The sequence below is a fragment of the Actinia tenebrosa genome, unplaced genomic scaffold (assembly GCF_029948245.1).
Source record: "Actinia tenebrosa isolate PJP-AT-01 unplaced genomic scaffold, QUT_ActTen_1.0 PGA_scaffold6__47_contigs__length_16458017, whole genome shotgun sequence".
Taxonomy (NCBI): domain Eukaryota; kingdom Metazoa; phylum Cnidaria; class Anthozoa; order Actiniaria; family Actiniidae; genus Actinia; species Actinia tenebrosa.
This window is the reverse complement of record NW_028292583.1, coordinates 4714989-4729548: the sequence shown is the minus strand read 5'-3', so window position 1 is coordinate 4729548 and position 14560 is coordinate 4714989. Positions and strand designations below refer to the sequence as shown.

At 37.8% G+C, this 14560-nt stretch overlaps 1 protein-coding gene across 1 annotated transcript; it reads right to left on the bottom strand.

The window, feature by feature from the left end:
* Positions 1 to 1904: 1904 nt before the first annotated feature.
* On the bottom strand, positions 1905 to 11603 carry LOC116298794 (T-box transcription factor TBX20). The gene is made up of 7 exons (XM_031707349.2): positions 11294 to 11603; positions 10841 to 11144; positions 8357 to 8630; positions 6175 to 6333; positions 5110 to 5186; positions 4491 to 4642; positions 1905 to 2940 (listed from the first exon to the last, which is right to left on the bottom strand). Exons 1-7 carry the CDS (start codon positions 11397 to 11399, stop codon positions 2771 to 2773), a joined length of 1242 nt encoding a protein of 413 aa, XP_031563209.2. The 5' UTR covers positions 11400 to 11603; the 3' UTR covers positions 1905 to 2770.
* Positions 11604 to 14560: the final 2957 nt, after the last annotated feature.

Sequence of the window (14560 nt, the reverse complement as noted above, 5' to 3'; positions counted from 1 at the left end):
GCACTCCTACCGTTTTCAAACCTTACGTTTTGACTTGAAAAAAATGTCGAGGACGTAAGAAGAATGAACGTATTAAGTAGGTGATGAAATGCTATTGAAAAACGCAAAGCACTTGTAATTATCTCAATGGTGGACCTCGCATTCTCAAAATTGCGTTAAGTTCAGTCTTGCTAAGCCCTCTTTCAACGCTAGCCAAACGTTTCCCTGTCTTGTAAAATCGCTTGCAACAAATCACTGGCTGCGCACAAGCTGTTAGTATTGTTTCATGATGTTGAAATGCTCCCTCAAGGTCTGGTGATAGTCTTTCGAAACCTTGGACAGACATGTCACACGCGATCTCCCTTATCAGTAAGAATCAGCTGGAAGAACAAATCGACTGAGTTATTTTCCCAAGCCTAAAGGTCACCGCTCTCCAAGTCTGTTCTGTCCACAGCTCATGCACCGATCATCTTACAAAGTCATTAAGCAAATTAATCGGCTAATGTTTGTACTATCTATTTAAGTTAAGCCGCCGTCCGTAGCCACCGTCTGGCCTGGCTCGTATTTAGAGGTATTTATACTCTGATGGAAAACAGATTGATGGTTCAAGGACTTGATAATGTGGCGAGGTATTTTAAACGGGTTTTGCTTACGAGGGATGTTATGATTGCAGAGATTTCATCAAAAGTGTTGAGCTATATTACTTGTCGCCTTATCTCTCTGAGTCAGACGACATCTATCGAGCTGGGATCGATCTTTGCCGGATCGGCTAATCTTAGTTAGCACTCCAATGTTGTTTTTCCTCGCGTTTTGACGAATATTATAACGGATATTTCGATAAAACCACAAGCGAACAATCGTGGTTTATTTATAATAAACACTGAATTATTTTAGGAGTGCCGAGCAAAAACCAGACTGGATTAAAAATCCATTATCGCCACTTTGTACTTATCGCGCAAAATAATGTTTACCAAGTCACCTTATCACCAAATATACTTGATATCATCCAAGAGAGCACGCGCGCTCTGGGCATATCTACAACGAATGTAATATCACGCTATATACCCCTACAGTGTAATATTTATCTTCAGTGTTTTATCACTAAAGGCTGCGCGCTTCACTATCTTGAAAACAATTTTGAAGCAGACATGGCGCCCTCTCTGCCATGTCGTCTGTATAGTAGCCTTTAGAGAGTTTTGTATTTTTTTGATCAGTAGTTGAGTACAATGCAATCGCTATTGATGGTTGCAAGCATTCCCAAGACAGTCGAAAGACAAAAACATGACGGCCATTGTTGTGCCGTTAACAATGGGTGCTAATGAGAAATATAATAATGTTTAATATTTATAAAGCGCAAATTAACATATGAATATGATCCAATGCGCTTAATACTTAAATATTTTGTTAAATGGCACCAACATGCCCGCGATGAAGTAACGCGCAATCAAAGAATAACAACAAGTTTGTAGCTTAATTTCTCAGCATTGTCTCTGGACCGTAGCGTTTTCGCAATTTTCTATCGGTCTTTTTCTTATTTTCTTTTTCGTATCAAATTGGTGGAGTACTAGAGGCTCATGCAAAGTTTGTCTGCAGTCTTTAGGCAATGACCGACAATTCTTGTATTGATCAAACGGCGCATTTTCGCTGTGTATATGGATCGCCAATCTACATATACATATTGTTATGGTTTGTCTTTTTTACTCTCTTTTGTATTTTGTTTCTTGGGTAAAAGCGCGCAATCCCACTATCTAAAAACCGAAGCAGTCGGTAGCAGATACAGCGCATTACTCTTTATATGCCGGGCTATCCGATTAGCTAGTATCTCTTTTTTGCTTTCCTCGACCTGTTTGTAGTAATGTGTTGTCAGCCGCATTGATCAAAGTTTTCATTTAGACAATTAAGAATAAAACCTTTTTCAACGCTTTTATTTTAGAAAATCCATGACATCATATCATTAAGTTAAGAGTTTTCGAATTTCGAATTACTTATTTACATAGTAAAAAATACACATATTTACAGTACAAACTAAATCAATTGATGGGTTTTGGAACTGTTTTAAACCTCATTTCAAATTCATAATCCGTTACTGTTAGCTATCAATAAATAATCCCCATCCATTCGTTATGCACACTCTTAGATCCTTAAAGCACATCCTTGCTTTGAAGATTCAAGAATAAAGTAGTAAAAAGGCAATATATTTTTCTAAAATAGCAAAACAAAGCAACAGTTCCCATAAAAACTAGGAGCCAAAATGGCGACCGTGACGTCACCTGCAAAAAATGGCGGCCCTGACGCGTCATCCTCAAAACAAAATGGCGTCCTATTAATACCTAGCGCATGCTAGATTGTAGTAATTTCACTAAATATAAACTAAGAATATTGGATTGATAGGCGTAGGCTTTAGATAAAAAATTGTAATATTAAAGTGAATGACATGGGTTTGATAGGGGAGAAAAAACATGCCTTAGCAGCTGGAAAAGGCTTTAGTTTCTCTTCATTCTTCTTCATTCTTTAAGAGAGGGAGTCTCTTTCTCAAAAAAGTATTCCTTAAAATTGAATACCTTGTGGAGGAGACACTAAATGCGAGATTACGCGGAGCAATTTTCTCTGCAACTTGTCTCGCAACAGCGTTGCTACACAAGTTGCAAGAGTCTCACAGCATTTTCTTCAAATTGAAACGCTGCAGTGCTCCATAAAACTTGTGTCGCCACGCCGTTGGGAGACAAGTTGCAAAGAAACTTGCTCCTTGTAATCGGGCCTTAATTTATTCTGTAGCTGGTGCTGAAGCCATTTAAAATGGTAATGATACAGGAATGTGAAATGGCGACGGTAACAGAGCATCGAGGACTGGTAACGGTTTATGCGGAGAGAAAGGACTGGGCTGAGGTAAGTGAGGTACAAAACTGTTGGATGGAAATGATGGGCTGAGTGAGACTGGTACTGGAGATCTTGGTAAGAAACCTATAAATAGATATGAAGATCACAAAGAATCAGTGTCACGACATAAGGTTATTATAGTTACCTGGAGTAGAAAGTAAATTATGATAATTTTGTATACAGCCCTTTAAAAGAAGGTTGTTCAAGGCTTTTTTGCACATTGCATGCTGCACGTCGCATATTGCTTACTTGAAATGCACAGTTATATTTATATATAAATAATGTCAGCAAATACTTGCTATTGAACTACAAATTTACGCTAAATGGCTTAAAACTACACTTGTAAACTAAGGATGCGTTAACAGAGCAAAAGAAGTAAATTGTCCAAATAACTTGCAATTGTAATAGTGTAATTTAGAATTCGAAAACGACTGGGAAAATAAATGCCACACCCTTAACTTGTGTTTACTACACTAGAGTATTTCGTAGCGTTTTTAAGGAGTAATCTACGACTCGAGTGCGACCTCACACACTTTAATTCAGTGTTAAGCCTTGGACATCATCGAGCAACATTATGCGTGTTTTTCATCATAAAATTGTCCCGACCTCTTCTATTAATAGCTTAACACTACTTGATGTGTTGAGCCGAAGCTTCACTAGTTCATTTTTTAAGGATCATTTTTGCCCATTTAACTAGCTTGTGCTAGTAATAAGCATTATTCGATGGCGCCAAAGTGTCGAGAAATCCAAACCACAAAATTCCTAGTAATTAGGGCGTTTAGTTCACAAGGGGTTAAACATTTTGCTCCTTCTTAAACCAGTGTGAATTCAAGTATTTGTCTCGAAAAGCTGGATGATCTGTGGAAGTGATTCGGTCATCAGACTTGCAGGCGCTTGTTGTGATTCAAAAGGTGGAAGTCTGTAATGATGGATGTTAAGTAATCGCGTTATAATAGGTGTTTCAGTACTAGACACAGGGTTACTGGGCAATCGTATTCGCTTTGTCGGTCCCTTTATTGAATGGATATCAACACTCTTTTCTAAGCTTAACATTTGAACAGAGAAACGGAAATGTTAATGAATCATTTTTATTAAAACAAAGATGCTCGTTGAAACTATGATCACACAATCCTAGCCCTTGTAGCGGCGCTTTGGGGAGGGGGGAGCTACACAATCTTTGTTTCTCTGGCTGTCTACGCGACCACCTACGACTCTAAATACAAAAACATCCATTGCTTTTACCCGTTATAGGATAGGATTTAATTAAAAATTTGAACAGAATTGTTGTTTTTCTAAATCGTTTTGTTACCCAAACGAATTTCCACGTTTTCATCGTCGTTGTATGTGCTCCACCTTTTTTCTAGCGTTGACGGTTTAAAACGCAATCATCAGTATGTGGATGTTGGGTGTACTGACAGCTTTTTTTCTGCGCTCATATGGCCAGTGTTTGCATAATACATACAATACAATGCAATGCAATACAATACAATATAGTTTACTGCTCTCTAGTACATATACTGGTCGATTGTATTCAAGTCCCATTGTTTAGCTCGTATTCACACAAAAGCGTCCGATTATGAAGGCTTCAATATTTTATTTTGAAGACAAAAATAGTTTTTTTAAAAATATATTACCTGTAGTTAAAATCCTTGTTCTGTCATCATTTGGATAAGGGATCGCATGCTGTGGTCGTTTTCCAAAACCCACTACAGGCCAGGGAAGGCCTGGGCCGAATGCGCCAGGGTAGAACTTCGGATAATGTTTGTTCTCAGACGAGTGGTTATCCCTGAAAAGAGTTACCAAAGCTTAGAATTAATGTTTCAAAGATAAGGAAAGAAAAGAAGAAAACTAGGGCCTGAAAAATATAATGGATTGTTCTTCTCTGAAAAAATTGGTTAGAGGATTGAGTATTTATTGGGGTAAGCCTCCTTCAGACAATAAGACATTGAACTTGTAATTCGGTTTACATTTACAAATAGTAAGCTTACTTACTCATGGTGAAGAGTTCTTTGTTTTATACTTCATTGACGAAAATAAAAGACTACGATTTTTTTTTTTTTCACCGAAAAAAATTATGAAACAGTAAATTAAGGTAAGATCGATTGTTGATAGTATCCATCGCGATAATGAAAATCTAGAGGAAATCCCGTTTTATATGACCTTGGACTTGAAAAATGCTCAGATAAACTAGTATGGCTGGTAAGTAACTGACCGCAAATAGTGTTACTGGGCTTCCTTAAGCTAATTCATTACCTTTCCACTGGAATTAATCGCGAAGAATCCCGAAATCCCTTGGCGAACGGATTACTGTCAATTTTAAGTCTTGTTATCTGGAACAACATAGTTGATTTAATGGTTATTAAAGAAGAAACCTGACCAAGAAAACACCTACAACACCAAGGAACATGGCAAAAATACGTCCTGCAACACCAACAAACCTGACCAAGAATACAATACATCCTGTAACACCAAGAAACCTGACCAAGAATAAGATACATCTTGCAACACCAATAAACCTGACCAAGAATACAATACATCCTGTAACACCAAGAAACCTGACCAAGAATAAGATACATCTTGCAACACCAATAAACCTGACCAAGAATACAATACATCCTGTAACACCAAGAAACCTGACCAAGAATACAACACCAACACCAAGAAACATGGCTAAGAATACAATACATCCTGCAACACCAAGAAACATGGCCAAAAGTACGTCCTGCAACACTAAGAAACCTGACCAAGAATACAATACATCCTGTAACACCAAGAAACATGGCCAAAAGTACGTCCTGCAACACCAAGAAACCTGACCAAGAATACAATACATCCTGTAACACCAAGAAACCTGACCAAGAATACAACATCAACACCAAGAAACATGGCTAAGAATACAATACATCCTGCAACATCAGGAAACCTGACCAAGAATACAATACATCCTGCAACATCAAAAAACCTACCCAAGAAGATAATACATCCTGCAACGCCAAGAAACCTGACCAAGAATACAATACATCCTGCAACGCCAAGAAACCTGACCAAGAATACAATACATCCTGCAACAGCAAGAAACCTGACCAAGAATACATCTTGCAACACCAAGAATACAATACATCCTGCAACACCAAGAAACCTGACCAAGAATACGTCCTGCAACACCAAGAAAACTGACCAAGATCGAATACCATTTATCCTGCAACACCAAAAACCTCACAAAGGATTCAATAATGAACAGAGAGACAGTTTATGAATAGAAACGAAGATACATCATACAACTGAAAACATGAGCATTGAATTGTTTTATAGACTTACTAATTGATTTTGGTAGGCCGTGACTGCGATAAAGTTTGTTTCTGGGAAAGTAAACGTCTTCATTCTTTCTGATTTTAGGTTGATAACCGATGCGGTGTGATCTTTCTTTCTGATGATGTGAACTCTTGGCTGGTACTTGTGCATTGAATTTAAGATTAGCTACAGAAGAATAGAACTTGATGAGACGGGAAAGATCTATGTGAAATGTATGGAAAGTTAAGGACATTTGACTGGGTACGTAAGTATAAAGATTGTAAAATCTAACAATCTAAGCTACGGAATTCCACTAAAAAAACATCTTAGATGTCTCAACTTTATCAGCATCACAAAGTTTCGGTCTAACTTGAAATCAAGTATAACCTTACTATCGGAAATAACTTGAAAATCCAAGAAACTTAAGTCAGTGTGCTTGTTTTCACAGCATCCAGCCCTCACTCCATTCATTTTCATCACTTCATTCATCTCTATTCGTGGTAGGTTGCAATATCCCATGAATTCCCTAGGCGGGATTGATATTTTTTACAAGATTACTTGACTTGATCATAGACATTTTGGTAGTCGATTAACGAGCTTTATCATACTGCGGAGCTGCTGTCTTATTGGTGCCGTTTTTATAGGGTTTGTTTTTGCGATTCATTTTTTATCTACAGTTCAGGGGCTCGAGGCTACTGTCGTTTTTTCTCCTCCTTTTTTTATATTTTGTAACTAATTCAACTAGCTTAATTTTAGTTTAATGAATTCGACACGGTTTCATAAATTACGATAACTAAATAGGTAATCAATTTGTTCCAATTACAACCTATCCCGCCCTACATGCCTTAACCTTGCCTTAACCTTAAAGTGGTCTTTGTTTTTCTGTGATTCAATACTTTAAGAAAAATAGCCTTTTAATATGGCCATCAGGGGAGAATTACTAGTAATTTTCCTATTCTGTGTATATTTTAAAAAAACTTTCGCCCTTTCTTTGCATAAAGTGACGAATTGTCCTTGTTTTTGCGGGTGCATGAAAAATTTTAATAGCCTGTGTTTAACAAATCTGTGGCATGCACTCGTTCCATCATCCATCAATTTGGATGTGTTGATTTTTTTTAAATAAGCAAAACTCAATAACTTGAGGGAGAACAAAACCTCCCCAAGAAAGGAGAGAACCACTAAGGCAACAATCAACTGTATATATTTATCCCGAAACGGATGTATGATGTTAGGTCCATTTAGATATAATGTTGGGTCCATGTATATACGATGTTGCATGGGTCCTAGGATTAATTGAACCTAAATATGTAAATACGACTACAACACCCGTGCTTCCCTTTCTAATATTTTTTATTCTTTAAGCTAGATATTTTTTATGAAGTCGTGAGAAACTGAAAGAGCTTTGCTTCTCTTACATCTTGGCCCCGTGTTGATGAAAATTCACACAGTTCTCAAATTCAACTATCATCACGTTCACAGCCAAAAACTGCTGCACTTTGCGAAACACTTTATTTGATGAAAAGAGGATGACACGAAAGAAAATACCATCACAATTTACATCAATGACTGATAGAATGTTGTTATGTTTTTCAGTACAATTGAAGCTGTTTCGCTGTGCACCATCCCTTTAAAACCAAGCCAGTAAACCTATGACAGGAAGACTTAAAGACTAATAAAGAGCTTGAGTGTTTTGATAATACGCTCTATGGTCGTTCAAATGGGACATCATGAGGTATGTTTACAGTTTTTCAACACTTCATTAATTTAAATTTATAAATTTAAAGAATGTCTCGAGAGGAAAGGAAAGAGATGTTGTTGATGAATAACATTCTATTTTAAGACCACCAAAACATAGCTCTGAACTCGAAAGGATAACAATTATCAATAAATTTGTATTAATTAATTAAATGGTTCGCACTGCACTGGAGCCCAGGAAACTGCATGTTTTTCAAAGCCAAATAACACTTTTAAGGCTTTTTCTTCGTTTTTCTTTCTTTCTTTTCTTTTTTCTTTTCTTTTTTTTTTTTTTTTTTTTTTTTTTGTTCCTCTCACGTTTTAAAAATCTAGTCGATGCTAGAACTTGAAAGTTTGAAGTCACGATAAGGACTATTTGATTTCACTTGTTGGTCTTTAAGGAAGTTATGGACCATCAAATAGCCAATCCTAGAACACAAAACTAAGCCTCGTATATTCAATTGTGCATACTTACATGTCCGTTGTGGTCACCGTCGTTGTTCGTGAGCTTGACTTTCTCGAAGGAAACGATTTGTTTTTGAAGTTGTTCCCCTGTAAAGGGTGAGTCAGGATGCATGTAAAGACGAACCTGGGCAGGGGGGTCTGCCTTGCCTGCTACTAACCACGTGGATCGGTGATAGGCATATCGGTATCTCTTGTCATCAACAGGCACAATGTCCATGAGCACCAGATAGTTAGCTTTGGGTTGGACACCGCTTACTGATACTCGTAAAGTCGGGAACATTCGTCTAAAAACCAACATGGAAATAAACAAACAGCATGAAAAAGGTGGATATAGAAAATGGAAACTTGGAAAGAAAGGGAAGGAAATATCAAAACGAAATTTTCAATTAGTTTTGGTTAACACTTTTGAATTCTTGACAATAAAACCACCTTTTTTTATTTAAGGAATAGACCAAATAAGAGCAACTGTTCTTCCGAACCAAGGGGCCTTTCCCCTGTATTTCTTCTTCTTTTGTTACTTTAATGAACTAATGACACTCCTAATACATTCGATTACTCTCGGACTGGTACTGACTTGTAAACATAATTTGTGGCCTTGTCGCTTAACTGAAACTCACGTTCAAGAAAATCCGCTTATAATGAATGTTATTATAGTCAAGTAACTGATTTGAATTTAGCTTTGGTAGCTTTTAAATTTGTTTAGAACTTCATCCTTATAGTCAACAATTCAACACCTGTTAATGTAGGGTCTTTCTTGATAGAAACGGTTAACAATATCTGCGCTTATCTCGCATTGAGTATGGCAGTTCATTAAACTAAAAGTCTAGCTTGTCCACGGTGATGATGCTAGTAAGAAACGTTCGCAAACGTTTTTTGTATCTTTCATGTGAACCAGACATTCTCTTTGATTCCTGAATGTTAGAGGAAAAGAAGAGTAACAAATAGCGTTCCTAGGAGTTACAATGATGAGAATTAGAACTGATGTAATTGCGATGGCGAACATCACTTATCAAAAAGAGCTTAACATAAGAGATCCGAAGAAGTGGACGCTGACATCAAGATAGCCGTGAGAAAGAAAGGAGCTCGACTGAATAAGATAGGAAAGTGTCTTCAAAGAAGGAACAGATTTCCATCTTTTCTTTATTACAGTTCCTCTAGATAAAATACGAGGTTTACCGATACGGATTTCAAATAATGTCCAGCCATAACTCATAAACGGTTCAGGGAATCACGAAGTTGCCAGATACTGTGTCGACGTTATAATAACACCAAGTAAAATGAACTAAATAACTGGGTTTGGTTTGTTTTATCTAGTCATGGTTGCATATGGTAGAGATAATAAGTGGCGTTTAGTCCCATAAAAGTCGAGTTCGAAGTATATACTTATAGAAGATTTTATTCTTTGTTTGTTTTAGAAAGAGGATGTTAACATCATTGTTATCTTCATTCTTGTCATTAGATGAGTTAATTGATTTAACAGAAGAAAGCTTAGCTTTGAAACGAGCGAATCTCGAGAACAAAGTTGTACAATATTTAAAGAATTAACATTGGAAAAGATGTCTGAAAGCCAGACAAGAATGTTGAAGTTCCGTTTTTAGAAAGTTTTGGTTCTTTGTCCGGCGTTGTTTTCGTAGTTGTTGAGGTCTTATTTGAGTGCTTTAGCAAAGCTGATTGTCTTTCTGATTATGATGGTTAACATCATTTCAACAAAAACGGGAAACTTCCGATAGCCAGCAGACTTTTGAATCTGCGGTTTTGGGATACTCACGCAAACTATAGTATAGTTACTTCCAAGATTGTGAGGAAAGAACAGAAATTACATCTCAAAAACTCCGATACAGCAGAGAATTGAAAGACAGCAGCTCATTGACTACTAAATTACAACATGGACGTCGATAATTCAATTTAATAACTTATTCAGGACATCTAGCACGAAATAACAAAATCCAGAAGATTTGTAGCAGGTCTACCGTTAGAACCTTTAGAAATACTTCAATTTAATGGCGTTCACATACTGAGGTATAAACTAGTACTTAGAGTCTATTAAGAATTTTTTGCCGGCTCAGACATTCTTAATCGTTATTTCGCAGAATTCATCTTGCTTAATTATAACTTTAGATGGTTAAGATATCCCGTCTCATAATTGCAGCGGTTTATGTGTTGTTTACTCTAATATATTTATATTATGAACTGTAAACGATTTTCAAGAGGTTATTTTAGTACGTGGTTCTGTCTGGAAGCGTCTCCCTAAACCCTTGTCGACGAGTACACATCACGAAATTCCGTTTCACAAAATGATCAGTTCTTGATGCCACTCTAACAAAATAATGATATTTCTCATACAACGTTGTAACTGAAATTCATAGTTCACAGAAGCTTGATTTTCGTGCTAGTAGTTCAGTCGAATCTCAAAGTGATCTTAAACTGAGATCGAATCAATTTCCTTGAACAAGCCTTTGTTGATACCCTTTGAAAACAATTTGTTCATACGTACCTTCCAGCTTTTGTGATAATCATCTCCGTGCCCAATTCATTAAATCTCTCCCATAAATCCCGTCCTTCGAGCTCCACTTTAATGCCCTTAAGATCACCCGTAACATCATCGGGTTTTTGGACTGGACTATCCTCTTCTTCTACATCAATTTCTTGGCTGTCGTCATCGTCATCGTCGTCGTCTTCTTCTTCTTCTTCGTGTAGTTCTCTGTCGGCTTTTACCTTCTTCGCAGGTCTAAGCAAGTCAAACGACTCTTCATCGTCTTCTGACGATCGTCTTTTTAGTTTTGTAGCGTCCTCTGGATCTATTGACACAAATTATTGTTAAACGTTAGTTTATTCAACTGATGGCGCATTTTGTACTACGGACATGTTTTAATTAGCCCAAACGGATTTGCCCATCCAACGGATCTAGCAAACCTCAGAGCGTTTTTTTACTGTTAGTCAAACCTACAATTATCACTTTCTTGGGGCATCGATGAAGCGATCAAAGAGGCGATAGAGAATGCATTGGCTTTCGGTGAGAGCGACGGAGAGGCTGGCTGCGTAGAATTATCCATCTGGAAGTCTTGGGCGATCTCTGTTTTAAAGTGTAACACCAGCCTGCCTTTACACTGTGCTAAACTCTCCCACAAACAGGCAATAATCACCAATTAACGATTTGATGACAGTGTTTTGTTCTTTATCAAGCTTTAGGGCGCTTCTGCAGTCAGACCTCTGATCCCCACATAACAAACAACATCCATCATTCAGTGCGATGTCCAGAGTACATCCTGTAAGGTATTCGCAGCCTCTTCTTGAGATAGCCCAGACGTGATTAAAACGTAACTACTCTAGCCAAAATGTGCGCATGATACATCACCAACTTTTAGCGCACCTATATGAACATCGTTTATTCGCCGACTGCAACTCTGGGATCCCATTGGAAGAATGTATAAAAAATCGTTTTTATAGAACTGTGGGTAGAATCTGGGTGAAGGTGCATTTAATCCAATAATGTATTTACCGCAGCAGGAAAGAGGATATTCTTTGTTTCATCATTAATTGTCTGATTCTTTCTTCGATCAAACAAACAATTGACATTTCACAACTGATCCATTATGTCTATGGGGTCTTCCTAAATAGGCGTTATCCCTCCAACCCCCCTCTCTCTCTCTCTCTTTCTCCCTAAGTCACTTCTTTGGCAAAACATAGGGTTCCACAGTGACACTTCTATTAAGCCCATCTCTTATGAATCAGACACCCATTATCAAGTGGACACTAGCTAGGGAATTCTCTACTTATTCATACTGTCATGTGAAAGCATTCCTTATTCAACGGACGCCTGCGATCCATTAAGTGGACGAGGACACTATTATAAGAGCAGTTTCAAAGAAGGATAAAAATGCAAGTGTTGGAGATTGCACAAATTAATGGCGGTAAACACCTAACGCGAGACAGTCCATTGCCTCTCCCAATGGCTTCCCGGAATACTACCGGTTATAAAATCGTTCAGTGATATTCTATATTTAAGCCGAGACATTCTAGTTCCCATTTAAATTCTTGAGGTCAGGAAAGGTTTGAACACATTAATGACAGTGTGAAGTATTTTTAGCTACTGCCCAACAAGAAAGCCATTTTGGATGTTCTTTTAGTCTTCCGTTAACAAATGGCTTCCTAAATGAAAGGAAGCACGTCCCAGACTGTTGATCGCTCGACTCACCGTTTCCTGTGCGTTTCGATCGTGGGTATCGCTTTCAAGCTGTCCTGTGAAACAAGTACTAAGTTCGAATATCGGCTCTATAGGAAGAAATAATCGTCGCACGAATAGGAACGTTTTAGTCGAATCAAGGTCTTCGAGCCTAATAACCCACCTGATTCAAGCAAACACTCATTTGTTGTCAGCTTTGTTACGTTACTGATAGTTACTTTATTTATTATCAAAAATTCTATTCTAATGGCTGGTACCTTTTAGTCCCTAATGAGACCTATTTTCATTTATAGACTCTTTGTGCCGTATTTCCAACTCAGGTGGACCCAAAAATTGTTATCGAATCTTAGGCATTTATTCCATTGCTTTATACGTTTTTCCTGTAATGGTAAAAAAACTGGTATATTTGATTAAACAAACACCGAATGAGTATCGGACTTTTATTTCAATCATTTAATAAGCCTTAGTCAGGGCTAGTATCATTATTCACTATCCTGTAATGATATTAAGTGGCATGGTGATGAAACCTTTTTTTAAAAAAACCCGGCACGAACTCGATCACTTGTCTGTCATTGTTTTGTGTGTGAAGGATGGGAAGTTGGTACTTCACACTTTCATTGATTTTCAGTATCGACACAAAAGACTTCCTTTGACTTTAAGTAAGGACGTTCCCAACGCATTTCGCACTCGAAATACGGGAAGGACATGAAAGAACACACGAAGAATTCGAACAGGAAGCGTAAAAATGGATGGAAGACGTCTGCAGAAATGCGAGGACAAAGAGAGTGAGAAAGAGGGATGATACAGTCGAAATAAATCAAATTGGAGGAACTTTTTAGGAAACTCCTTCCAGTTTAACGAATAAAACTGAGAAGTATATGGAGTGGCAACGGACACACTTAGGAATAGATATACAGAAAACAAACAAATACTCGGACAAAATAACAACAACAACAACAAAATATTTTTGAGCATAAAACCAGCTGAAGGAAACCGGCGGTTTCGTCTGGCTGGAAATCTATGATCCCTACTGGTGTTAGTTCAGTTCTATTCGTGTAAGAATAGGGAAACAGCCTATCCTAAATTATAGACATAACTAACAAGCTGCACGGCTGCTAAAAGTCCCCTATTATGCAGTCCATAAGTCCTCCACTATGATCTCTACTGGTGCTTCTATTCAGTTCTATTCGTGTAAGAGTAGGGGAACAGCCTATCCTAAATTGTAGGCATAACTAACATGCTGCAGGGCTGCTAATAGTTCCCTAATATGCAGTCCATAAAGTCCTCCACTGATCATAAATGTACAGTGCACTGAGACAATATGAAATGCAGCTTTAAACAAATCCCTATTATCATTATTAATTCAATGATTCAAAATGCGTTTGAGTGTATACTGTGCATCTTCGTAAGCGTTTCAGGACTGGGGGGTGGGGGGTGGGTAAAGAAGGCGTTTTTGATTGGCTCACAGCGGAAACCATTGAGTGTTCTCAACTGCTGACGTTAGAGTGTGTTTTTGATCATTATATGATATCATGATAATCAGTAAGTGCGATGACAGCTTTCAAGGTATTTTCCCACGCCACGTTGACACCGTTATCTCACTGACGACGAGTTAGACATGCCGCGAGGAGCTCTCTCACTTGACTAGCTTAAGACGATTTGATTTCATTTGCCCATCTCGTAAATCACATTTGTATTGGCTATCACGATCCTCATACTCATACTCTTCAAGTCCGGGAGCCTCAGTCTGCCACAATCAACAGATGTCCAGTAACTCTGATTACCGACTTATGCAATGCTATTGGCGGTGAAGCCTATTAATGCGACTTAATTCCTAAGAAGGTCATCTTTTCCCTTGTTGAAATTGAACATACTTTGTTTAGGGGCACACCCTCTGTGGTGGGGTATTTTTCTGTACCCATATAACATCTGTGACAAATAACACCTTAAAAAGTCAACCAGAAAAAAAGCTGTTCTCAGCGTGTTCTTAGATGATTGACTCTTTACCTTGACCCGACATTTGAGGTATAG